This window comes from Amblyomma americanum, chromosome 11 (genome assembly GCF_052857255.1).
Source record: "Amblyomma americanum isolate KBUSLIRL-KWMA chromosome 11, ASM5285725v1, whole genome shotgun sequence".
NCBI lineage: Eukaryota > Metazoa > Arthropoda > Arachnida > Ixodida > Ixodidae > Amblyomma > Amblyomma americanum.
The window spans coordinates 9,592,835-9,620,070 of record NC_135507.1 but is presented as its reverse complement, the minus strand read 5'-3'; the positions used below and the strand labels follow the sequence as shown (position 1 = coordinate 9,620,070).

The 27,236-nt window shown below is 46.2% G+C and overlaps 1 protein-coding gene across 2 annotated transcripts in view; it reads left to right on the top strand.

Moving 5' to 3' along the window:
- LOC144110007 (putative sodium-dependent multivitamin transporter) overlaps window positions 1–27,236 on the top strand; it is a 77,158-nt gene that overhangs the window by 17,674 nt on the left and 32,248 nt on the right. Inside the window, exons 1-5 of one of the 2 annotated variants that reach the window (XM_077642809.1) lie at window positions 16,199–16,397; window positions 21,397–21,665; window positions 22,432–22,497; window positions 23,623–23,674; window positions 24,431–24,498. In XM_077642809.1, coding sequence (XP_077498935.1) covers window positions 16,325–16,397; window positions 21,397–21,665; window positions 22,432–22,497; window positions 23,623–23,674; window positions 24,431–24,498 — 528 coding nt within the window. In that variant the 5' untranslated portion in view covers window positions 16,199–16,324. Of the gene's footprint in view, window positions 1–16,198; window positions 16,398–21,396; window positions 21,666–22,431; window positions 22,498–23,622; window positions 23,675–24,430; window positions 24,499–27,236 lie in introns of those variants that run through there. The other variant, XM_077642810.1, reaches the window with a different exon arrangement.

The following is a 27,236-nucleotide window of genomic DNA, read 5'->3' as shown; positions in this document are numbered from 1 at the left end:
TGATCGACCTGAAGAAGGTTTTGTTTCCCCATTATGGCGAATGCATGTTGCAATGTCATGTTCCACTTGTGGGTGGCGCAACTCGCTCTGCCACGGAGCGTGCTTTCTCCGTCTGGCAGTCATTTTTCGTCGGAACCTAGGTACAATGCTCTCAATACCTGAAGGGTGAGGCAGTTTTCCTATTTCAAGAGCTTTTTCAGATATGACCTGGCAGATCTGTGCTTAAGCTTATATTGCGGAAATTGCGCACTTGGTTAATCAGAAAGATATGAGAGAGGCCTTTGTCAAGTCGGCGTAGCCAGGATGATGATGTTGTTGTTGTTGTTGTTGATGATGGTGATGATGATGATGAGGCAGCTGTTCTTATCGTCTTGCTCAAATCGCATAGTACTTGAAGTTGCTTCGAGAGAAGCAGCAGTGAAGTTAATCAGACCACTATGGCTTGGTTAGGTCTTCTACAAAGTATTTTTACAGGATGCTTCTTCAGTCACTTTGTAGAGCTCCGAAAATATTTATCCTAGGAATATTTCAGTGATTGTCATCAGCCACGTGTTGGTCAGACCGCGACGCCGCGATGAGCTGGCATCTCACCCCACCCACATCAAGCCCTGGCCCATCACTGAAATGCATAGTAGAGATAGTTTAGTTTTCTCGTTCTCTTTCTCATATAAGTTTATCCGCTTAGAAATTTAATCTCCGAATGAAGCACCTGGAGATGAAATTGCAACTTACCCAAGTCCGGAGACCACCGTGCCTTGGGGACAGTATGTCTTGCCCCAAATGCATGAGGTGTATCCATATCAACGGCCTGCTTGGCGTTTTACGCTGATGTCGCAACAGAGTCAGTGAAGATAACGGCGTGCTTGGAAGACACCGAGGTTCGAATTTCATCGGAGGCAGCGTTGATGATAAGTGTGGGGACTGCTGTGCTGAGCTTACTCGCCCGGACGGCAAATACTTTTTCGTTGACCGCGCGCTGGATGCTGTGCAAGTTCTTTGAACGCCGTGGGGAGAAAGTAGTGCTGCCTTGCGCAAACAACAGCGGGCGTCCGTCACGTGCAGTAGACTGGGTGACAAGAACGAGCCAAGTGTTCCCCATTACGAAAGTAGAAGGTGCGGACCAAAAGAAAAGATGGAATGACGTTTTGGCTCCCCCACGGGAGCCGAAACGTCATCCCATCTTTTCTTTTGGTCCGCGCGTTCTACTTTCGTCATGTACCATCCCGACCAGACGGGTTTGCGTCAGGCTCTAGACTTCAAGGTTCCCCATTCTGGTTTGGTTTACGGGGGTGTAATGTCCCAAAGCGACTCAAGCTATGAGGGACGCCGTAGTGAACGGCTCCGGAAATTTCGACAACCTGGGGTTCTTTAACGTGCACTTACATCGCACAGTACACGGACCTCTAGAATTTCGCCTCCATCGAAATTCGACCGCCGCGGCCGGGATTGAACCCGCGTCTTTTGGGTCAGCAGCCGAGCGCCATAACCGCGGAGCCACCCCGGCGGCTTGTTCTCCACTGGTAAGGGAATGAAGGCGCAAGGAAAGAGTTACAGCATTCCCTATTATGAGCGCTAGCAAACTGGTACGATGAAACAAGGCCTAAGTAATAATAACGAATACCTAGAGTGAGCAGGATGGTTGAACGTTATTAAGGGGCACTTCGTTTCAAAGGAAAACTGCGCGACAGGCTGTTGGCAGTGAGGCAAGCCGTAAAGGATCACTCAAATTTTATTTATTTATTTATTATTTATTTCAGAAGCACTTCAAACCTGCTCAGAAGGCCTTAGGCAGCAAGGAGCTTAAATATTAAAACGAAAACAAAGCAGAAAATAAGCGCAAAAGACACATAAAAACAACAACTCGATTGTCATTCGCTCGCTTGCGCAGGTAAAATTTGAAAGGAGGCAAAATGATTTGCAGAAGCATGCGCTGTTTCACCAGCAAAGACTAGATGCCAACTACGAACTATTACGACTGCTCACTAGGTCGCACAGTAGCAAAGGCAATGCGTATTGAATGCAGACATTTTGGTATACGAATGATATAAAGCTTGCAGTACCAAGGGATATGGCCGATTATCTGCCGGTTGTTTATATTATCCTGTGCATTACGACCTTCGATCACATCTCAAGAAATAATTAAAAGTTACCTTTCTCTTGCATCCGTCAGTGCTCACTTGTAAGCCGAAATTAGGAAACTAAAGATAACGAGCAGCGAAGCTAACTATGGAAAGCAAAATGATAGGGGTGGCGTTAAGAGTCGGGAAGGAACCAGGGTGTATTAGGGTACAAAGGCGAGTTAGTGGTATTTGAAAAGAGCGCGTAAAGCGAAGGGAAGATAAGTGATGGTGCCCTATCGGATTCACTCAGGGCGGCTCCCCTCGGCGGCTGATTTATTTTTTTTATTGAAGCAGTATGCCGTGGCCGCCGCCTCGTATCCATCAGTCACCGACGGCCTATTCATTCGTTGAGTGTGCACGGCAGAGAAATTCGCTCGTTCGTTCAAAGCGCGTTTGCGGGCACTGAATTCACAGTGGGCTAGCGCATTGTCAAGTGACATTTTTTTAATTGTGGACTCCGCAATGAAAGCTCAGTTAGAAATTAAACCAACGCGGCATGCGAAAGCTAGAGGGATGGAGAGCTTACAGTACACTCTGAACACCAAAGGAGTAAAAAGGGAGTAAGCTGTCTTCTAGTGGACACTCCCTTTTATAAAAGGGAGTTTCGTTAGGACAGCTCACTTCGTTTATACTCCCGTATAGGCGCATTCGTTTTAGCAGTGCAGTCGTCGTGTTCAGCTCAGCGATATGATACTGTGCGCAGGGGCAACGTACCGTTGGGGGCGAAAAAAACAGAAGAGTGCCTAAAATAATATCAGGACAGGAGAAGAACAGAAATAAATTGTTTTACTGTAATTTGGTTAAGTGAGCAATGTAGTGATGGTGAATAAAAGTTCAAAGCTTTTATGCAAGTACAGTGACTTGGAGATAGTTAATTAAAACGTGGAATGCACGGCGCTGCGGCGAAGGGCCAGGGAAATGGTCCTATTGCACAGTTCACTGTGAATGGCCCACAGCACAAGTAAAAAGCTGCATGAGCACTGCTTGGATGACATAAAGTGCACGACCACGCTGCACGACGCTTTACACATTATACGTCCATCTTTCTTACATGGGAGCTATGGGAGCTTACATGCGTGCTATTTGCCGGTGACTGCCCCTCGATCTCGTATGACGAGTCGCTTCAGCGACGGCGTTGGTTCTCTGCTGTGACATGGTGGCCGCCGTGCCGCGGTCATCAGTCATACGTGGAATCCGTGGCCACCCGCCAAGCCGCCTTCGCTTCCAAGAAAAGCGGAGGTAATGCCGGGTAGCAGCGTAGGTGGGCACGTCAAAATCGTAATGTTTTGCGGAGGCCTCGCAGCAGCATGCCCCTGCCTCCTTTCACTCACGTCCTTGGAGTTGCTTCCACATTGGATGCGATTCCAATGGGCGTCGAAAAACTGGTTTCTCACTTTTCATAAAGCCAGTGACCCGTTTTCCGGCGCTGCGGTTTAGATGCCTTTGAAACTGCCAAACCGTACTAAGTCTTTAAGTATCTGCTGTACCTTGTTTTTTATCTTTAGTGCCTGCCTGTGCATTGTTTCTTTTTTATCATCGCTTTTAGATCAAATGTTATTGTGTTCATTTTTTCTTTCTTTATTTTTTCTTTGTTTTGCAACCACCCCAAGTTGTAGGCTCCGCCCCCCCCCCCCCCACCCCCCATTATCTAATGCCTTTGGTCATTTAAGGTGCAAATAAATCAATAAATGAAATGAAATTAATGTTTCTTTCTTTTATAAGCGGGATAAGTAAAATGGAATTTTGACTGCATCAACGTAAAGTTCGGGAACTTAGAAGTCGCTGGCCGTGAACAGTTTATGTCCATTTGATGTGCAAGGCGGATCATTTTGCTTATGTTCACTGGATGGAAGTGTTGACATTCCGCGAAGTAATCGTGTCACGCGCGGCCTGTTTTACATTGCTCCGAACTGTTCGCAACTATGTCGACTATGCGTGTTTATTGTAGTCAAGGGTCTGACGGAATCCCGTCTGGTCGGGATGGTACATTATATTAGTAAGCCGCACCGACCAAAAATTATGATGGAATGACGAAAGGTGAACAAGGCTCCCGTGTGGGAGCCGAAACGTCATTCCATCATAATTTTTGGTCGGTGCGACTTACTAATACCATGCGTGTTTATTATCCGAATAGTTTCGGTTTTGTATATTACCGCAGCAGTGGCCTAGTCGTTTGAGCGTCCGGCTCGAATGCGGGAGGTGCGGGGTTCGATCCCCAGTGCCACCGGGTACCAACCGGTGATACAGTGGATACAAGCTTTCGCCTGCCTTGCGCGTGGCTTCTTTAGGGTGAAATGCTTGGGAAATGGGTCTTTGACTCCACCTTGTGTGGAAGAAAAACCTTGTGCCATGGCGCTCTTTGGCCATAGATGCCCTTGCGGCATAAAAAATTCATCATCATCAATTGTCTGCATAAAGTGCACGTCCAGTCCAGAGCGTGGCTTGCAGCGACGGCCTATCTCATCGCGACAATACCAACTAAGCGTGCCACTTCCACCTACGAGTCGCATTCTTCTGAGGCCGCAAGCATACCGCATGAACAACAGCCCGCCTGCACGTTGTCACGTGTTAGTGACAACGCCGCAAAGAATGGACGAACAGATTGAAGTGGCGCTGAAACGAATTCGTTGTTGGCCTGACTTGTGCCCACGAAGAACTGAACAACTCGGCGGCAGAGATAGCAAGAAAAGTGCTCGGTGGTCGTCAATAACAGAATCCCCACCGTTCTCGGCCGCGCTCAATTTAAAGCTGGCGAAGAGCTTTCGTGATAACGCGGGGAAATCACCTACTACAACCTTGAATATCGAGAAACAGAAGTTATAAGGTTGATTCTGAAGACGGCGCAATAGGGATAAGGATAAGAAAGTCCCGTTGTTTTCTTGAGCTTTCCTTGTCATTGTCCCTTTTGCGCCGTCTTCAGTATCAACCTTAGCTATGAGTGAACCACCTAGCTCAAACCAAAGTACTTCTTCAGTTACAAGCTGCTGCAATTATTCCAGATAAATCTGGATACATCTGTGTCTCATAGACAAAGAGATTGAGCCGGGCGCTAGTGGCTCTAAGCGTAACAAACATTACAAAGCTTCGCGTCAATGCATTCAGTGCATGGCAGCCTGTCTTCGATGCATGCTTCCCCGCTCACCGTCACCGGCAAGTGACAGTATGCACATACCGAGGACCTTTTGTTTCGAGGGTCACGCGTGCCACAAACGCATCACGCACGAAGGTCCATGAAACGTTTTGACTCCCTCGTTTTTTTCCCCTCCTTCTTTAGTCCCGACGTTCAGCTCGCCTATAGGTCACCAGATGTCCTCTCCGCCCTTGAAGAACCCACTTCGTCTCGGGGGAGGGAGGTTGGCGTCGTCTAGGGCATTTTGATGACTGCGCTTTCCGCATTCTTCAACGCTTCAACTATCTTCTTTCTGCTTCTCCGCGGCCTCTGTTTCATTCCTTTCGGCAGCTCTGAAATCAGTTACACAGCCCTCTCAACCGAGGTGATCGTTTCCGAATGTTAGTTCATTTTATGAAGTAAACAGAAGATTTTTTGGTTGTTGAAAAACAGAAATACACAGTTATACTTACTTTTGTGTGTTCCTTCCTTTACTACCTGCGCATGCGTTCAAAGAACTATCATATTGCAAGTAGGTGGTTAGTGTGGCTTAACGTCCCGAAGCTGTTGGCTGTAAGTAAGGCTGCTACGAATGGCTTCGGAAGAGTTTCCACATTCTGAGATTCCTTTCAATGCACTGACGTCGCGCAGCACACAGGTGTGCTCGCATTTACCCTTCACCGCAGTGCGGCTGCCATGGGAGGGATGTGAACCCGCGACCTCGTGTTCAGCAGCCGAGAGTTACAGAGCCACACTGGCTCTTCGGTGTTGCCCAACTTTTTACTGCTCAGATTGCTTAAATATTTTGGACTATTCTAGAAAGAAAAAACTTCATTCAGTAATCACTATTAATAAAATAAAATTTAACAGAGGGTGACCTCCGCATATGCGGAGGTCGTGGGCTTCTACTCCAACAGTGATATGCGGCTGTATTTCTTCTAATTTCTGTAAATTTATCCTCTATATAAAATATTTAGCCCAAGTAATACCCTGCTCTGATCAACAACTGTTAAAGATATTCAACATTCTCCTATGCCTGCCTGAGTCCGAAGATTCTTGATTTTTTCGATTACATATAATCATTTGTTCAAGGCACCAAAGACAAACACCGCCACCTCAGCCCTGTATACCAGCCAGAGGTAAAGATGTACAATTTTCGGAAATTTGAATTATGTGAAAAAGAGAGGAAATAAACCAGTTTTTTTAGATATATTGAAAATATTGAGAAAATGCTGGAAAGAAGAATAAACAGAGCATTATTTATTTCTGGGCCCGCTTTCCGACACGTGTACGTGTTCCAGCAGTCAATACAAATTTCACACCGGTCTGCGGCCAAAAAGGCAGTTGGCCCCCTTTTTTTTTTCTTGTGGGCATTTTCATCTTCAATAATATTCGCTTGTCAGCTGACCTGGATTCCAAGAGAAGGTAACCGCAACAGGGCAGCAGAAAGTTGGGTGGGCTGGTAAGGTTAGGAAGTTTGCCGGGATACGCTGACCGCAGCTGGCAAAGGACAGGGTTAATTGGAGAGATATGGGAGAGGCCTCTGTTTTGCAGTGGGCTTAGTAAGGCTGATGAAGGTGATGGTAGCGGGCGTGGATTTCAATGTTCGGCACCACATTCGAAAGAAAAGTAATTAAGCCATTCAAGGCCTAGCCAGCACCACTCGGACGTGAGGCATGTTGCGAAGACCGGAACCGGTCCTTGTTGACGAAGGTCAAGAACATACAGGATGTTGCCTGTTGAACTTGGGTGTAAACAAGTCAGTCCGTACCCTTAGGTTAATAAAAGTGAGTCTGACAGTCGGATATTTTTTGCGCGTTTCAACACATGGCACAAGTAAAGGTCACGAGGAAGGCCCGAAGGCATTTTTATCTGGCGCTTTGGCATTGAAACGCGTGGCGTCTTCACACCGCGCGTGAAGACGCCACTCGTTCTTTTTATCGTCACACAATATTTTTGTCTTATAGCACTGACCCTGATGATTAAACCCATAGCTTTGCATCTATTCCTATAGTGTTCGCGAAGTGCATCAAAATAACTGCTCTCCAATTCATTTTGATATTTCTGGTTGAATTGTCTCTTCCTTTTTTTTTCAGTGAATTGGTGTTTCTAATTGACTTATTCAAAAAAAGCTTCAGTTTTCAAGGCTTTCGAATAGAGTTCTTGTTGAAGAAATTGCCGAATACTTATCCTGAACTGTGCTGAAAACAATAGCCTTGGATTTCCAACGTGTCCGCGGGAAATACCAGACTGTGAAGGTGTACCTCAAGCCGACTGTGGTTTGCTTTGTGAGAAATTATCCTTTGCATTGTGAGAAATTGGGCTTTCACGCATCACCGCCGCGCCATCGGCACATTACCGTCAGACAACTCCGGCACATCTGAAGAGCATTGCGTCTGACATTTCTTAGGGTGTTATGCTGCAATTAGCGAATTAAAGCGGCTACGGACGAGCTTGAGGTACTGCAGCTCCTCCGCAGCATACTGAAGATCACCGTATCTTGTGATTTTAATAAAGATACATGAGTCATCAGTTCACGCGTTAGCATACTGCAACTGCGGTATAGTAGTTTGAGCATCTTCCTGGCTAGCTGGAGTGACAGGGTTCGATACTCAGAACCTCTGGGTTTCCAATGGGTGCAACTTTACTCCTTGTCTGGTGGTCAGATATCACTGGGGCGAAATGCTTGAGTTGACGAAGGACACATCGTGCCATGGTGCTCATTGGCTACAGATGGGACCCACTGTCTACAGACGGTGCAACACGGTGATCTCTGGCCACGCTATTTGAAGGCTTTGGCCTTTGAAATAGCGTATTGCTTTAGTCCGGGTAAACCAAATGCCTTTTTTTGAAACCTCAGTCGATAGCATGAAAACCTCTGCCGGCGTGATACCACCGTCGAGGGGCGTATACGTGGAAATGAGTGAGAGACGAGTTAGGCATAAAATTAAAAATATCAAAAATAAAAGAAGAAAAGTTGTCAGATGTTTACGGCTCGACCTGTCAGCTATGTAAAACACGACCATTACCTACTGCGTCTGGCGCAAAATTGCTGCTAGCGTCATAATTAAAACTTATTTTTAGAGCGCGCGTGGTCAGCGCATATGCCTTTCGTATTATGCATACATGACGATGCAAGAAGCCGTGTGTCAGGTCTAATTTTATTCCGAGGTGGCCGCAATGGCATCGGCGAGAAGCATTCTGATGCCGCACATCTTGATAATCAAACGCCCAAGCTTGAAGCGCAGAAAACTTTTCAGAAATTTAGCCACTTTTCTTTTCGCACGGTATACTTCGGTTACTTGTTTTATATGAGGTTGAAGCCATGAAGTTCAGGCAAAAAGCACGCCATATCGTAGAGTACGCAGCGAACGCACACAAAAAAAGAAGACGTTTCTTAGCTTGGGAGCAGGAGGAACGATCTTTAATCACATGACTGCCTATCGGGTTCGAGGCAGGGGATTCACAGTGAGAAGAATTTGCTATGTTTATTACCATTTTTTAAAATTGTATGTTCTGCAAATTCGAGTAGATAGTAGTAGTGCCCCACACCAACAATAGTAATTCAAAGGAGAAAAAAAAATCTGCTTTCGGAGCACAGCTGTTCCAAAGAGAGATCTGGATCGCCGGTCGCTTGTTCCAGAGGCAGTATAGGAGCAGTCACCGAGATTGCTTCATGGAGCAGTCCCGACTGCTCGGCCAAAACCAGCCTGATTCGGCCGGAAGTCTACATGACGCATTTCCTTGAGCGGCCCGCATTTATCTTGCGCCTCATTGTATGCCGTTCCATTGCAGACCAGACACGGGGTAGAGCGGTTAGGCTGTGACATTTTCTGGAACAGAGGCCGCTGCAGGCGCAAGAACACTATTTGATGCTATTTTGACGGGCCTTTCCTCTGTGTTGCAAGCAACAGACTCACGATGATGTCATTGGTAAGGAGCAACAGAAACCTTTTCTTATTATTATCATTATATTTTTGAAGCGGAAGCTTCACTATGGGACCTCGTGCTTCGATCGCCGTGTGCCTAGTTTTCACCTTCAGCTCAGGTAGGGATCAAACCATAAAAAAAAGCGAGAAATAAATTGAATCAATATCTATGACCGGGAGTCGAACCCGTGGCTGCGTGAACAGATCTTTTTTTAAGGGCCGCTCAGCAAGAAAAAAACAAAAACAAACTAGGCTATCGCCGCAGCTAACACGCCTCCTGTTGTTGTCGTCTCAATGTTAAAGTGCACCACACTCTCGCGCTGTGCATTGGAGAGCGTCGTCTTCATCAACTTCCGTCTGCTACGTCCTGCGGCACTGCCTGCTCACCGTCGTCTTCCACGTAGCCTATAGACTATAAATAGGCAAAATAAATCTGTAGGAAGGCAATAGTGTCTATAAAAAGTCTATAGACTGCCTATACACCATTTGTGTAAGAATACTGTGCGATTTCAATACATGATAAAGAACCTCAGTCGGTCTAAATGATCCGGAGTCCTCCACTACGGCGTCCTTCATACGGAGCCCTCCACTACGGCGTCCAGCCTGCGCCACTTTGGACGTTAAACCCCACAAAACCATAAACTTACTTGTGGTTAGGGCGCTCGACTACTGATCCGGAGTTCCCGGGTTTGAACCCGACCGCGGCGGCTGCGTTTTTATGGAGGAAAAACGCTAAGGCGCCCGTGTGCTGTGCGATGTCAGTGCACGTTAAAGATCCCCAGGTGGTCGAAATTATGCCGGAGCCCTCCACTACGGCACCTCTTCTTCCTTTCTTCTTTCACTCCCTCCCTTATCCCTTCCCTTACGGCGCGGTTCAGGTGTCCAACGATATATGAGACAGATACTGCGCCATTTACTTTCCCCCAACCCAAAACCAATTATTATTATTATTGTCCTTCTGAAGCAATATTCATGTGCGGAAAGGAAAGAAAAGGCAACGATCCCACTGCGAGCGGTTCCTGAAACAAACGCGCACAAGGTGTAGGGCACAAGGGGGACACAACAGCAAATGGATCAAGGCCAGACTATACCTAGGACCTATGTTAGAAAAGGCTTATAACAAGAAATAAAAATAAAAGTGCCCTGCCCCCGCACCACCAGATGGCACAATGGGCTTATACCTTTGGGCTTTTCCAGTGACCTAGTAGAGTCACTGGAAGAGCCTCCAGTGGCTCTAATACCTAGGACAAAAGAAAGAACGGAGAGAGACGCATCAGTGAACCTTGTAGAGAGACACAGTACCCTGGCGCGAGTATAAAAGTGGAAACAAATAAACGCTAGACAAAGCTCAATTGATCACGCGAAAAAAAAATCCTGCCATCTGATTTCGTGTCGTTTAATGCCGACTCAAATTATTGTGTATTTTTTTTTCCGCGCGTTCGTCGCTTAAGCTCAGCATTGTTAAGATCAGGCCCTTATTTTCATCGCGTTCCACGATAAATCTCTCTGTTCACACGAACAAAATAATGAACTGAATGCAAGCCGAATGAAAACCACCAAAGACCCACAGCTGTAGTCATCGCTATTTGGGGCGCACCTTGCGCTCGCTGCAGTAGATTGCCTGTCGTTGCGCCGCTATCTCATCCTATAGTGGCTGGTGGAGGACGCACCCACGGTACCAGAGACGACCACCGAGCAGTCTAGCCCCAATGCGAAACGGCGTGACACTATTATTGCTTTTGTCAGCTTCCACTTCAGTCAGTAGACAACTCTGAAACTGTCTCGCATTCTCGAACAAGGTTTGTTGAAAGTCTTGCATTCTCGAACTAGCTTGAGATTAGACTGACAATTGTGGTGTGAGGATTGAGGTTTTATAGGGGGGGGGGGGGGGGGGGGGGCAGTTTTTTTTACGTTATAAATGTGATTCACTTTGCCAGGCGAATGTTTTCAAAAACTAGAAGAAAAATTATTTCTAAGCGGCTCAGCTAAATAACTTTTGGAGCTGCCACCTTTCTCAGCGCCCCATTGTGATGTGAAAGGTAAAGGGTTGCCAGGTCAGCAAGCAGCTCGCAAAAGACGCAGAAAGAAGTTAATTTAATGCATCTACGACATCGAATTGATTCAAATTTCTAGAAACTGTAACTGGAATTTTGTGGAATAAACTGCGAAAAGCAGTATAAGCTTGCAATTATGAAGTATGTCATGGCCTCTTTAACCCAGACGCCATAAAAGTTTCTTGGGGTTTGCGCATTTCCACGTGCGACCCGGTATTTATTTCGCGTTTCTAAGTGATCTTTAAAGAATTCTCTATTGCTCGCACGAAACCAAGTTGCCCCATCATCTGCTTTAGTAGAAAAATTCAAATCCACAAAGTTGTGCACTGCTGACGAGAAAAACAAAGTGACTTCTGCATAGCCGTACAGTAATTTTTAGCGCACATTGGGTTTGCGCTGTGCAGAATAAAATATGGATCGGAACCCAGAAAGAAATAATCATTCGCATTTCTTGATAGCTTTTGTTGAATGAGCTTCGTCACATGTGTTATTTTTTGCCTGCTTGTCATGCAGAATGAAAGTTACTTAAAAAAGCTGGTTTTTCTATTAAGAATCCAGTTAATAGTGCTTTGTTTTGTTGCCTTTCCTTGTGTCGTCGTTGAATCCTTAGCAACTTGAATCCTTACCAACTCTCCTCTCCAATGGAGGCGAAACACAAAAGGCGTCCATGTGCTATGCGATGCCAGTGCCCGTTAAAGATCTTCAGGGGGTCGAAATTATTCCGGAGCCCTCCACTACGGTACCGCTTTCTCTGTTCCTTCTTTCACTCCCACCTTCCTCCCTTCCTTCACGGCGCGGTTGAGGTGTGCTCCCAGAAGTGAGATAGCTACTACGCCTTTCATTTTCTGAAAAACCAATATTCTTAACAACTTGCCCAGATAGCCGATCTTCGTACGTTGTCTGGCAGCGCTTTGCCGAGAAAAAAAAAAAAACTTTATTCAGATCATAGAGATAACAAGACTGAGCGAGAGATGCGTATTTCCAAACTGACGAGCGCCGGCAAAATATTTTCTTTCCTTTCCTTATCGTTTGGCGCTGTTTTCTTTCTACACTCTTCCGAACCTTCTTCCTTCTTTCCTTCACCGCATGGGTCACATGAGAGCGAGAGTGTTCCCGCACCTTCCCTTTAGTCATAACATGCTCCGTCTCCTCATTTCATTGAATGAACATTTAAGGTAAGCGGCAGAGCAGTAAGCTTGGCACCTCCGCCAAATTCCAACCAATTAGATGCCCGAACCCGAATGCCACAGCAAGTTGGCGGCGCCATCCTTTCCGGCACAGCACTAATAACAGACGCTTAAATAGTTTTGCATACAGACTAGCCTTGTTCTTGCAACTATAGTTGTAGTTCCTTTCTTCCGCCGTCCTTATCCTTCGGCATATCCATATCCAGCAAGGGCCGGTGAGATTGCCTTGCACCCGCCCGAGCTTTTCCCCCTTCCCGCTTCCCGAACTCCCCTCTCATTCCTCAGTTTTGAGGTCATGACCATCTTCTCTAGGCGCGGCGCCTCCGAAGCGGTGTTGCCGGCGCCAACGTCCGACAAAGCGGGTGGGCTGTGAAATGAATATGTTGTAAACAAGACGATGCCAAGGGGCGTGGTCTGATGATTGAAACTGCCAATTTCGGCCTCCTCACGCGCCTTGGACGCGTTCTTAGACGTTCCCCAACCTCCTCTCCCCTCACGATCAGAGGCCTTTCCAAACTTAACACACTTGCTGCTCCATGCTGTCAGCGGCTGAATGCTTAGTGTGGTGGTGACGTTGGCCGGCGAAAGCCTATTAATTGGACGCGCCTTTTCTTACTGTACACCGCGGAAAATGGTACTAGGATTAATGGATATATACTGAGACAATTTCATCGGCATCTTTTTTGAATCAAAGTAGTGATTAGAGCCACCCTGCCTGTAAAATTTAAGAGCCTAATTAATTACATTCCAAGATAGCACAGTAGACTACCAGAGAAATCCTTGCCTATCATCTGTCACATCCTGAGTCACCCCTCTTCGAGCATGGTGACGTGCCCAGTTGTAACGTACTCTAGGCTTTCTCTCGCAGTTATGAGCGATTTCTGATCTATTCATTTCTCACTTTTTATACCTTTTCCTTTTTTTTGTCCCCATGTTTTTGATCACCTCTGCTTGTCCTCCTTTCTTTTTGTTGCGTGAAATGGCAGCGACAACTGTGCCACACCCCACCTCCACCTCCGTTCCCATGGGCGCACCAAATTGCCGGTACCAAATTAATTTCACTTCTTCAGGTTGCCGCGCTATACTTTGGCACTAGGACTAGTTACAAAAAACAGGACAAGACAGGTACAATCTTGGTCAAAAGTCTTAAGGTCAAAAACTTTTCTCTTCAGCCGCATAACAGAGCCATTACGGCACTATTAAAAGACCAATGACCTTGGAATGCTCGCAGAAGGTTTCTTCTCGCGGTAGAGGAGCTTCCTGCTTGACTTGTGTTTATGAATGATCCGCTACACGGAGCATTCTAGGAACATTCCTTTCGGTGCAGCTGAACGCTGTGGCCTTAAGACTTCTGATCAAGATTATACGTGCGCGAACTTTCAGCTGTTTATTAAGTGTACTGCTCTCCTTGTGTACTCACATACAAAGAACAAATGTACAAAAACGTATGAGATACAAGATAAGTGCTATTTATGAAACCATATAACCCGTGTATCATGCACCGCTTTCCATCGCGCTGCTTGTTATCAATTGAATCTCGCTGTGCGTCAGCTCTATCAGCGGATCGCTCACGCATTCGTGCCATTTCGTATGCTTTAAAGATTACTCTTTCATTCCGGTCTTTGAAATGCCCGATTATACCTCGAGTCACGGGACGCATTCTTTGCAGCGAGCTACATGCTTGGCGAGATTGCTTGGATTGGTAATTTTGCCGCAGTTTCTTCGATGCTAAACCCAGTCTGATGTTTATGCATCTTTCGGTCTGGCCCACGTATCTCTTGCCACAAGACAGCGGGATGTTGCACGCAACACACTTATCACAATTCATGATCTTCTTTTGGCGGTAAACACGAGCGTTCGTGTTTGTTATGTCTCCCTCCCGTGCTCGTCCCTTCTGCGCTAATTTTTATTCAAGTATGTGTCACCAATTAGCCAAGCAACAAGTTTTAGTGCAACGAGTCGCGAAATTTTAAATGTCTGTATGAGATTTGGTTACTGTACTTCTTTGTGTGCGTGAAAGTTAAAACCCATTTTAACATACCTACGTCACTGCTCGGATGTAATCATAATGCAATTTAGTTATACATTTGCCACGAAACCGGCTTCGAGAGCTTTCACAATATCTATTCGGGGTTGTAGTGCTTTGAAACCCAAAATTGTCACACTCGCCTTCTGTCGAGAGATATACGTTCACCTGTTAAATATCTGGAATTTGTCCTATAAGAAACAATCACCTATGGTGATGTGGTGGTCAAGGTGTACCTGGAGGTCGGGGGCTGATGGCGGCGAGAGTACAGTGCGGCTAACCAGTCATTAATTTCGTAAATTTCGGTATACAACCCGCACACTATACATTTCTAAAAGTTTAAATTTTCTTTTATTTATCTGAATTTTCGTTTTCAGTACCAACCAATATAGAATAAGCTGCTCAACGCACGGACAATCCAGTCAAGAATGATCTTTCGCAGACAAAATTGAGCCCTGCGGACTATGCAACGAGTGTGGACTCTATGTCAGAAATTACTGTACTTTATCACTGAAGTGTTTGAGGAGCAAAGTTTGGGATTGCATCCTGTCAGGCGGAGTCAGTTAAGACTCGCCCAACCGCACAGATCTGGAAAACTGCTCCTAGCCGCTCTTTTCCACCCTGAAAGGTGACGGTCGGGACCTCGCCCGAGCGAGAGAGCGCTCGCCGAGCGGGTCGTCCGTGAGAATTGCTGTGGAAAGAGCGAAAAGGTCGGCAGGTACAAGGTTATCTCAACGACTTGCGGTTGGAAAGGGAAATAAGTGGACATTCAGAAAAAGAATGGGGCGAAGAGAACTAACTGGCTATGCACCCGAACGGTTGTGATTACATTGCGGTGGTGGTGCCGCTCCTTTAATTACCAACACCCCGGATCACTTTTATGAAAAGGTTAATGTTCGCAGCGCCGCCTTCTTTGAAGGATGTAGGCGTGACGGACGAGTAGGCGTGACGGACGGCGTGACGCGCCGTCGTTTACAACGCTAACTTGTTTTCGTTATACACAAAAGGCCAGTTCTTTTCCCCGATTATTTTTCCCTTCAGTGAATAATAATAATAATAATAATAATAATAATAATAATAATAATAATAATAATAATAATAATAATAATAATAATAATTGGTTTTGGGGGAAAGGAAATGGCGCAGTATCTGTCTCATATATCGTTGGACACCTGAACCGCGCCGTAAGGGAAGGGATAAAGGAGGGAGTGAAAGAAGAAACGAAGAAGGAGGTGCCGTAGTGGAGGGCTCCGGAATAATTTCGACCACCTGGGGATCTTTAACGTGCACTGACATCGCACAGGGCCATTGGTCGCTAACGCCAGGCCCGGTAGCAGGGAGGCGTCGCTGAAACGTGCGGCCGGATTCGGCATTGGCGCTTCAAGCATTTAAACGAAAGGATTGAAAACTGAACCGTTAGAAAACGCGGCCCTTTAGGCACATTCTGAGCGAACACCGGCAGGAACGCAGCATGAGTGAACACAGACAGGGTCGCAACGGATCTGATTATCCAGTCTTCTTGACTTTTGTGTTTGCGCGCCAGCTGTACGGGCTTCAAGGTGTACCAGAATGGCCAGAGAAAAGCGTCAGCGAGCCCTTGGGCTGAGTGAGGTCACATCGCTCGTGGTTTTCGAAATGCGAACTCAATTACGACACGCGAGCGGTATCCATAATTGATGTGCGATTAATATTTTGGAGAGAGAAGCACTATTAGAGAGAAAGGGGGACGGGGTGAGAGGAACAATACGCTCTCTCTTTCGTTCGCAGTCGGGTACAGGAAAGTTGCCAGCCCGGAGAGGCCACTGTACGGAGGGAACAGCACGCGGCCGCATTATAGCGACGTCTGTGTCACAGTTCTTGCATTCGCCCGACGACCACCGCCAAGAGACCGCGTCCGAGATGGATACCACTGCTCCGGCCGTGCATGTCTTGGATTACGTTTTGCTTGCCGCTTTGACCGGCGTCAGCCTCGGTAAGTGCCGTGGACTCATTGATTCCCACAGGCCTGAATTGTCTCAAGTCACGAGTTCTCTTGTTTTATTTATTAACGCGATGGCGTCAGAAGCCCCGTTTACAAGAATATCCGGTGTCGGCGTTGTCGGCGCCGTGAGCGAAAACTCACGACCATGGCTCTGGCAGGTGGTCCTGCTGGGAAGCAACCTAGGAGTCAGGCGGGTTACCAAGGTCACGTGACCTTACGGCGTTATCACAACCTGCCCAGCGGATAGTGAGCTAACTGCCCACTGTGGCAGGTGACAGTTAAATAAGTGACTGCTCCCTCGGGATGAGCAGCCTGGGCCGCTCAAGGCCCACCGCTCGGAGCACCTGCCATCGCAGAGCAGTAGCGCATCGCCTAACCACTGCACCACTGTGCCAGGAGGGGTATGAGGACTCCCAGGGGTCTATGAATGTAAAACAGAGAATGACCAGTTCCGCATACATGGGCATTAACTCATTAACGCTATTGCGTCGTACCCTTAAGGCGGAGCTTAAGTGTCCTTTGCAATTTTTTGAGGTAGGGGAGATGTAGTAAACGCAGAACTAAAACCATAATAACAAGAGGTATAAAATTACAGATATTACTAATACTAATGCGTTGATACTAAAAAATAAAGCCACTAAAAGGAAAGCACACGGCATTAAATATGCGAAAATAATTGATAAGAAATGCGTAAGACCCGTAAAGTTCGGCTTTAAAATTTTCTAGCTGGACATTCACTTTGAGATCGCTTTTTTTATCGCGATAATTCTCCATTCGGAGCAAATTAACCAAAAAAAGTACAGGCTGGTTTTATTGACGAATGATAACGACGTTGGATGCTGAGGCCCGTGTGTCTACATGCGTGTCTGGCGGACTGCTCGGGTGAGATTTTACTAAAAACAAACGCTAAAGATCTGAACGCTTACAGAAGCAATGGGACTAAGGAAGCGGGCGGCAGACGGTTAATCTCTTTCCTGCACGAGATTAACTGTAGAAAGGGTTAATCCGGAACAGATTAGCTAGAGGGCGCTGTGATGACGTTCTGTGCATTACTATAATGCGGGACTGGCAGCGCCTATACCCTCAATATTTGGCGCGTTTTGGGGCATTTTAATTATGAAAGTTGGTGTTCTTCAACAGCTGTTCTTCAACAGCTGTTCCAGGCATACTAAATTAAAATATTCGTATAATCTGCACCCTCTTTCCATGCACAGAGGATAGCGCGGGGGTTTTATTTGTAACCATTTGAGTGGTAAAGGTTGCCGGTTAAGATAAATGCGCAATCACGGATAAAGGTGAAGCGTTTGATTAGGAAGGCGCAATTTCTTCTATATTGTCGATGCCACGGCATATGGAATACTCGGATGCGACAAATCCGCAGCACACCTCAAGATGTGCGCTGGAAAGCTAGTCATACCGGCCTTTTTATGCCCGCGGTTTAGGTCGGAGGCTTTGAAGAAGAAGGGACAGAACTGATAACGCGAGAATATTTCTTGGCTGATGTACAACGCGCTGGGTGCAGAGTGCAGCATGGGGGCCAAGGATAATGCTCCAGAAATGTTAGTGCCTTTATCGTGGTAGCACAGCGTATGATTTGCGCCAAATGCCGGAGAATCACTACCGGGTGGCACCAGACACAATACATGCAGACCACTACCAGAATGAATTAACGAAAAAAGAATCGCAACGGTAATTAAAAAAAATTCAGGGGCGAATAATTGGATCAATGCGAAGGAAATGCGACCGCGTTTTCTTTCATCCGCCAATCTATTCCAGTTCTGGTTGTATTCATATTCTGAGTATATTCCAATTCTGATTATAATATTATTGCATTTCTATTCGTAATCGCTCCTTTCATTCAGTTTTGCTGAGCCATTCTTATCGTTTTCATTTTTGCTGAGTCGTTAGTCCGGCCTCTCCGCCCCCTTTAACACCACCTTGAATGGTTATCAGGTGAAGGCTTCGCACAGCCACAGATGCCGAATACATTTCACCTTCATTGTCCTCCTATTGTTATCGCGTTAAAAACTAAAAAGAAGGCCCCATTAATCTATACCGTGACACTTCAGAGTTAAACAAGCAAAGTAACAGCGACAGATGAAATGTCCTTGTTCTTTTTATGGCTGTCAAGGGTCAAGACCGCCGCGCAAGTGAAGGAAGCCAAGCACGGTCTGGAAAAGAAAATGGCATCAAGAACTGCGCAAGAAAGGACGGGACAGGAGAGAAGAAGCACACGGGACGAGCCAGTTCTTGTTATTTATAATGTCGTACCAACTAGCCCCTTACCGCACTCTGTTAAAAATGGTGCGGCTGTCGTTTGAAATACGCCAAGGACGTTAAAAATAGAGCAGAAGCAACGTATGTGGCCCCCCTATTATGCAGCTGTGCTTGTTGCACTGCGCAAATCCAGAGTTGTACAACTGGGTCACGTTCCATGCCAACCGCGGCGGTCGAATTTCGGTGGAGGCGAAATTCTAGAGGCCCCTGTACTTTGCGTTGTCAGTGCACGCTAAAGAACCCCAGGATGATCGAAATTTCTGGAGTCCTTCAATACAGCGTACCTAATAGCCAGATTCGTTTTGGGACCTTAAACCATAATAAACCCATAAACAAATAGGTCAGGTTAGACAGTATTTGGAGCTTTGTGGGAAAAACCTGGACGTGTATGGCGATTTGTTCGCTACTGAGAGGCAAACAAGAGCAAGACGCCCTAAAGCGGCATGCATAACGGCGTGTCCCCGCCTTTTAGACGTTAACTTGGCCGGATAGCAGTCGTGCTCACGTTGCACTGTGGTGTTTAAGTAGGGGGGCAAATACGTTTTCCCCGCTTAACAGCGGCTGAGACTATTCAAAACTACCGGCCCCACCCCGTGATCGCGAGCGCTACGGAGCGCTACGCGACAATTAGGACAGGGTAGCGTAAGAAAAATATACGCGGACTATACAATGAGCCGTAGCAGCTCTCTTGACTTGTTGTCAGTTGAAATTCGCACGCTGTTAACTCTCAGCAGCAGTTGGTTTTGTAAGTTTAGTCGGTATTTTTTTTTTGCGTTTCCTTTTGAAAACACAAGCTGTGACTCTGATACTCTTTCGGTGTAAGCACTGGAGGAAAGGACGCCCTGTAATGCACAAAGACGCTGCGCACCAGCTCAAAGTTGTGCTAATCGTCTCGCTTTGTTGTTGTTCGCACTATGCATGAGGGAACCAAGCTTAAGAGTTTTGAGCTTAAGCGAAGCTTAAGCATTTTTGAGTTTGACTACACCTTTTTTTAAGGTTAAGATTTCTACGTACCTAGCTCGTTCCACGTACTGTCTCAAGCCGTCGTTGGCGATGCCTTTACATTAAGATATCCCTTAATGTTTGCCTTTAAAATTTGTGACGCTCTACATTGGCACACGCCGCGAAACTTCTACTTGAGCTGAAACTTCTCGGATATTCTCCGCAGAAACTTTCGAGAGACTGAGCCAATAACGGTCAGATGTCTAAAAGCTTCTCCCAGTTTGCATCATGCTGCTGCTTTTTTTCCCTTTTATATGTTTCCAGTCTTTGAGACCGGTGCACCTCAGTAAAGTATTCGACACCTTGTAAAACGACCAATTCTTGTCAGCTGCGTTGGCCGGCACCATCTTAAAACTTAAATGTCTTAAAATTCACAAAACATCTCCCGCATGAATGTGAAGGTGTCGGCTACCACTTGGGCATAATGTAAAACCATGTAGACAGCTGCATTGTGAAGCGCGAGTGGGGCTGCCACGAGCGTTCGTTCACGTAGACGGCAACGCTGATCATCATCATCATCATCATAATCAGCCTGACTACACCCAATGCAGGGCAAAGGCCTCTCCCATGTCTCTCCAATCAACCCCGTCCCTTGCCAGCTGCGCCCACCGTATCCCGTCAAGCTTCTTTATCCGGTCCGCCTACCTAACTTTCCGCCACCTCTTGCCTCTCTTGCCTTCTCTTGGAATCCAATTTGTTACGCTTAAGAACCGGCGCTTATCTTGCCCTCGCATTACATGCCCTGCCCAAGCCCATTTCTTCCTCTTGATTTCGACTAGGATGTCATTAACACGCGTTTGTTCCCTCACCCATTCTGCCCGCTTCCGGTCTCTTATCGTTACACCTATCATTTTTCTTTTCATAGCTCGCCGCGAACAGATAACAGACGTTTATTCCGGGAAGCTTTGGGATGTGGAAATATTGTAACAAAAAATATATCAGCTGTGAACCTTGGTAAGTCGAAGCAATGAAAGTTTTGAGAGTCGAATACAACACTGACAGGAAGGCCTATATTTTATTCTTTATTATAGAGAAACACTGGGCAGCGAGCCGCCGCGGTGGCTGAGTGGTTATGGCGCTCGTCCGCTGACTCGAAAGAAGAGGGTTCGATCCCGGCCGCGGCGGTCGAATTTCGATGGAGGAGAAATTTTAGAGGCCCATGTACTGTGCGATGTCAGTGCACGTTAAAGAACCTCAGGTGGTCGAAATTTCCGGAGCCCTCCACTACGGCGTCCCTCATAGCTGGAGTCGCTTTGGGACGTTAAACCCACATAAACCAAAACCAAATCTTTCGACGGTCCAGGTCACCAGGTGTGAGGCAACCACCACGCCATGCACAGCGCAGTCTCAACCCACCCACTCGAACCAGCCGCCGGGCCTGGGAAGCAAAATAAACTTTTGAAGCGACAGCTGTTAAAGGCATGGTTCCCGTACCTACGGCGTTGGGGTCGGCGTGGAATAACACCGCGTCGCGCTGACTGGTCAGCGTGCAGTGGCGTCACGCGTGACGTCACTGTAATGTCCCACTCTGATTGGCCAGCATGCAGGGACGTTACGGGTGCCTTACCAGAGAAGAAGAAATAACTATAAACAAACAATATTAAGCTTCTCACCGCAAAGAGGTTACACAGTGTTAACCGTCCTTTGAGTTTTCTTTTCTTGTACCCGCGTCAGTTTACGCAGACACCTGGGCCATTTACTGCGTGCGCAGGTGCCGGCCTGTACCTGTCGCTGCGCAGGCGGATCAACAGCCGTGATGAGGCCTTTCTCGGAGGCCGCAGCATCCCGTCGATGGCGCTGGCCGTGTCAGCGGTGGCCTCCAGCGTGACGGCCATGAGCATCATCGCCTTCGTGGCCCACTACTACGAGTACGGCTTCCACACCCTGTGGGCCATACCGGCATTCCTGCCCGCCGGCATCGTGGTCACCACCATGTTCCTGCCCGTCATGTACGAGCTCAAGGTCACCTCCGTCTTCGAGGTGACTGCGCACTCGGTGCCTGTTTGTTCGTGTCTTGTTTGTGTTCCGTGATGGCTGGTTAACGTTCGCCTTGTCGGAAACGGCGCGACCAACAGACCCCCCCCCCCCCTCCTCCTGACACTAAGATGTGACTGATTGTGAACTCATCTCCACATGCTTAGCGTGTTGGTTTTACTTGTTTCAAAAGTATGAAGTTGTGTGTGAGATGCTTATGTACAATGCGAAGGCGAAGTAAAATTACTTCTATTAGGCGTCCTTGATCACTATATGACTTCCATTCATCGATGATAGGCTTAAGCAGGTGTAGGTATTTTTGTTTTCTTCGTTATCCCGTGAAGCATGTCATTTAGCTCTCAGTTTACTCTTACAAATTTCGTGCAGTCTTTATGAGGCATGTTTATGTGTTTTATTATAGTTACGGGCACGTGCGGCACATGCATCAGCTCTCTGGTTCCTGGTGGAGTGAAACTCTAATCGGTCCTGAAGGCCAAAAACAATGTGTTAGCAAATCAGCCAACAAGACGCCGTACCTAGAGCAAGCTGCATAGTGCGAACCATGCCATTTCGAATGATAGAAGGGTCAACACTCCATGCATTAATTAAAAAAGAAAAATTCAAAATCGTTCTTAATAATATAATGGATAATTTAACACATTACGCCAAGTGAAATGGGAAGTCTGTGCTGCTGAAAAAGACGTATTCGACACTCGCTATTCTGTGAGACTAATTTTAACGGTTTTCTTTTTTTTTGTCTTCCATGGACAAGTATCTCCGCATACGCTACGGGAACAGCGTTGGAATAACGTCCTCCTTCATCTATTTCGTCTTAAGTGTGAGTATATCTGATGTGCAATGTAGTTCGTCTTTGTGATTCATGCGGTGGTGACCAATTTGATCACACGAGAGATAAAATTAAGCTGACTAATTTGAAAATATCGCAGTTTCGAATAATAGTTTCAAAGCAATGAACGAGGCAGAAATCATGAAAAAAATAAAATCCTTTCACCTTTTTTTAACAAAGTATATCACAACTCAATTCTTTATTTCTTTTGCCTCACCTGCAGCTACAAGTGTGTAGAATTAGTATAAGTGTACTGGTTGTTCCGAGGCGTACCAATCAACATTCACCTGTACTGGCAGCTGCACTAAACAGAAGATAAGCAATCGCAATGTGATCAAATAGTTTTAATTTCTGTAAATTTTAATCACGGTTGTCTAAAGCCGCAGACCCCAAGTTTAGAAGTTTGTTCGAACGTTCAGAAATCCAACTTATTTTTTTTTGCTGAATGTTTCATGTGTATAAATTTCTGAACGCGTGTTTTTATTTCTTCGAAATACTGCATTTCGTGACGAATTTTTGATTATGAAAATCATAGATTATTCTAGTGTGCAACTAGAGCAGAGTAGTCAGATTTTACTGTTTTCTTGGGTGGGGGGGGGAGAGAGAAGGGGGACGGGGCAAAACCATAGCCAGTTTAATTCGATCTCTGTGGAGCTATATGACAAAATAGGGTGTCGCTAAAACGTCACGTGGTCTACAACAGAGTTACAGGCTCTGTATACCAAGCATAAATTTCTTTAAAATCTAAATAAAAAGCGTGCAACACTTGTTTTAAGATTTTATTATTATAGTAGTGGCATATTAGGTACAGTGAAGTAAAAGGGAAAATGGAGAAAATAAAATGAACGAAGACATTGTTTTATTAACCAACAACACTAATACAAAATCTCATGAGACGTTACAGTGAATCGCATCCTCAGAATGGGATGTATTTGAGCTCTGTGCTATACTTATGCATTTTTTGTAAATACTAGGAATATACAGAAGTTATATTCCATTATAATAACCCGGCAGAATTTCCAGGCGAAAGAATGTATTTGACTAATGAATTAATCTGCTGCTGACTGACATAAGCTGTTGCTCGATGATTCCTTTATTTTTTTTTGTCCTCTCCAGCAAGCTTTAGGTGCAGTGGCAATCTACAGTGCTGCGGTCGCTGTGTCAACAAGTAAGCTTGCTCAACATTACACGAGCATTTCTGTCATTACTCTGTGTGTTGTAAAATTTCATACCAAGTGCTGCGACGTTAAGCTCTCGGTCACCGCGTGATGATCAGTGGCATAAAACAGAACTAAAGGCTGCATACAGAGATCATTGCACATTTACACTATGTCCACATAGTAAAATAAAGTGACATAGTAAATTAGTGGGAGCAAAGGTGACGCGGGTTCGAACCCGGCCACGGCGTCGCATATCGATGCAGGCGAAATGCTAGGGGTCCGCGTGCTGTGCGATGGGTCGCAATTATCCGCAGCCCTCCATTACGGTGTCCCTCATAGGCTGAGTCACTTTGAAACGTCAATCCCCATAAACCGACCAACCGTTTAAACAGCTCATGCACTTCTCTGTTGGCGGTTCTAGCGAAACAGCTTTGGAAATCATGCTTGCGTCAATAATGTAACAATAATGTGCATGCATTGAGAGTTATCCCTAACTCACCGCGTAACTTCTGCCCCCGTAGATGCCAAAACCGCTCCAAGAACTAGAGAAGTAAAGAACCTTATTTTTTCGTTACGCAAGGCTTCGCCAAATCGCTTGTCTAAAAATAAAAAGAAATGCGTACGAATAATTTTGCTGCATATAATGAGGCATCTGTTAGATTCTTTGCACTTCTGTCGTCTAAACAGCTGGCATTAGCACGTTAAAGACGTGCAGAGTTATTTATTGTTTATTTTAAACACCGTTCTTTTCCCGTGTGTTGCAGTGCTTGGAATATCATCTATAATTTCGAGCGTTGTTCTGGGCGTCGCAGGAACAATCTACACTGCCCTGGTGAGTAAGGCATTCATTCTACTCTTTTATAAGCCGCCGCGGTGGCTCGGTGGTTGTGGCACTCGGCTGCTGACCCGAAACACGAAAGACGCGGGTTCGATCCCGGCCGCGGCGGTCGAATTTCGATGGAGGCGAAATTCCAGAGGCCCGTGTTCTGTGCGATGTCAGTGCACTACCCACAACTGGCACCTAAAAGGCGTGGGTTCGAATTCCACTCAAACCCGGCGAAAAATCGGGGTAAGGCAGGGCGTTGCAGATGTTTACAAGCACATCCAGGAAGGGTGGAGGTGGCCGGGTGCGTACGTCAAAACCGCGGTGTGTACCCCAATAGTGCATTTCTGATTAAAAGAGCTAAACCGATTAATACATCCAAATTTAGTTAGTTCGATCAGCGGGATAGGCACATCAATTGGCAATCACGGTCGGTTTCAACGGACGCAGTAAACACAAGCAGCTGTGAACAGCAGCAGCGGGCCACTTTTCTCTATGGACCGTCACAGAGCGGTCAGTGGTTATGGCGCTTGGCTGCCGGCCCGAAAGACGCGGGATCGATCCCGGCCGCGGCGGGCGAATTTCGATGGAGGCGAAATTCTGGAAGCCCATGTACTGTGCGATGTCACTGCACGTTAAAGAACCCCAGGTGGTCAAAACTATCTGGAGGCCTCCACTACGGCGTCCCTCATAGCCTAAGTCGCTTTGGGACGTTAAACCCCCATAAATCATAAACCAATCTTTTATAAAAAAAATATAAACTTCTTGAAAGCTTCTAAAATCATAGCGAGGCTATAATAAAGGTCAGCTGTCTGCTTATGTTTTGTGCAATATAATTTGTGCAGATGTTTTTTGTTCATGGATAGCTTTAATTACTTCTAGCGTCGAAGGCGCGAGCACAGGAAACACGAAAGAACACAGAAGACTAGGCCTAAATCTATGTAATTACAAAACATGTGTCAACTAGCCCTAACCAAGGTATTGTTTCCTTATACGACTGTGATTACAGAAAGACAGGGTCTGTAGATGCAAAATGAAGACATGGTCTGCAGGTGCATCAACAAGGATATCAAGTGGCGTGAAAAAATACTCCGTTTGTATTACCTAATGCACAGGCTCACAATTGTTTCTGAGTCAAACGGCACACTTCCAGAGTTCCGGCGGCACAATTTGACACAGCTGCGTGTTATTGCGGAAATAGCACGACAAAACATTCAGCACACCGCGAAGCACTCTCAAGCGACCTAAATCAAAATCTCCTCCGCCTTCTTTACTCTCGCTCTCAATGCCTGCTACCAAGCGGGACAACGAAGAGCGAAAAAAAAAGTTTGTTGCGATATATGTGTTAATTGCGCGAGGGAAAAAATGAAATTGTAAATAACTGCAAAATGTGTCATGCTTGCTGTTCCAAAGAAAACGGGTCCTATAAATCGAACTTGCACCTCGGATTTCTGATTTCATCATCATCATCGCGAAAAGAATGCGCCAGTATAGCCACTGCGAATACGCATAAGAATTAACTAGTAACTCATCTCTACAATTATGAAAACATGAAATTCGCCTTTAACAACTACACTCTGCACAAGAATGGAGTAAAAAGGAAGTAAGCTGTCCGCTAGCGTATTCTCTTCACGGTGCAGGGTAAAGCCCTGGAGTTGATCTGTACCATTAAAAATACGCAGTGGTTAGGGTTTGCAATGGAAACAAATTCTCTCTTCAAAACATGTGCAGTTCTAGCAGTTAGGAAGGTCTTAACCAATGATTCAACCTGCTCTATTTTCTGACCTCAAGACCTCCGGTGTCGCATTTAAAAGACACCTCCGAATTTTCACTAAAACACGTTACTGTTTTGCAGTAGGAATAGACATCTGTTGCCAAGAGTAAGCATTCCGTATATCCCTCGCAGTCGTAGAATTTCCGGCAGCCTGAAATGCAAAACCAGCTACACAGCATTGTCTAAAGGTAGAGTTTATAGCCTTTTAAAGGGGCTCTGAAAGGGGCACTAATTAAGATGCGGTATGCCGGGGATGTTAAAGCACGCCGCTTCACGAATATTGTCCAGCAAGAATTTTTTTTTAATGCGCTTTCTAGAAGCTGACTTATCTGTCGTCAAAATGTAAATTTCAGCGTCTTCACGCCTTTCCCTCTCCTCTCGTCACTTTTTGCACGCTGGAAGTTTGGCGGTCCTCCGCCGGCCCCACTTCCGGAAGCGGATCCCCCTCACCCGCCGCAGCTACGCGCATTATTGGCCACGGCCACGGTAGCTGCCCGACGTATGAACGAATCTAACCAATAGCCACCTTTCAACTTGTATACGCAGATGCGAGCGACGGAGGAGGGTGCGAACATGAAAAAGTCGCCGGGAAGGGCTCGCCAACTTTCGCGCTTGATTCCGGGTCCTCTGCTGCGTGTAGAAGTGTATTATTTGGCTCAGGTTTTCATGAAAACTAAACATTTGGACAGATTTGCCTGTCTGGTTGGGTTTGAAAAAACGACGTCCGCAAATTCGCTAAAATTCGATAAAAACGACGCCCGCAAAATTCGCAAGAGAGCGCAATCCAGTAGCCGAACATTCCGAGGACTCCGACCATAGAATCAACTTCGAAGAAACCAGCATCCTCGGAACCGAAACAAATTACCACAAAAGGCTCCTTCTGGAATCCCGGCATATCCAAACCACCCCGAACAATATCAACCGCACAAAAGGAAACCTGCCCCCAGAATATGACCAGGGACTTCGCTCTTCA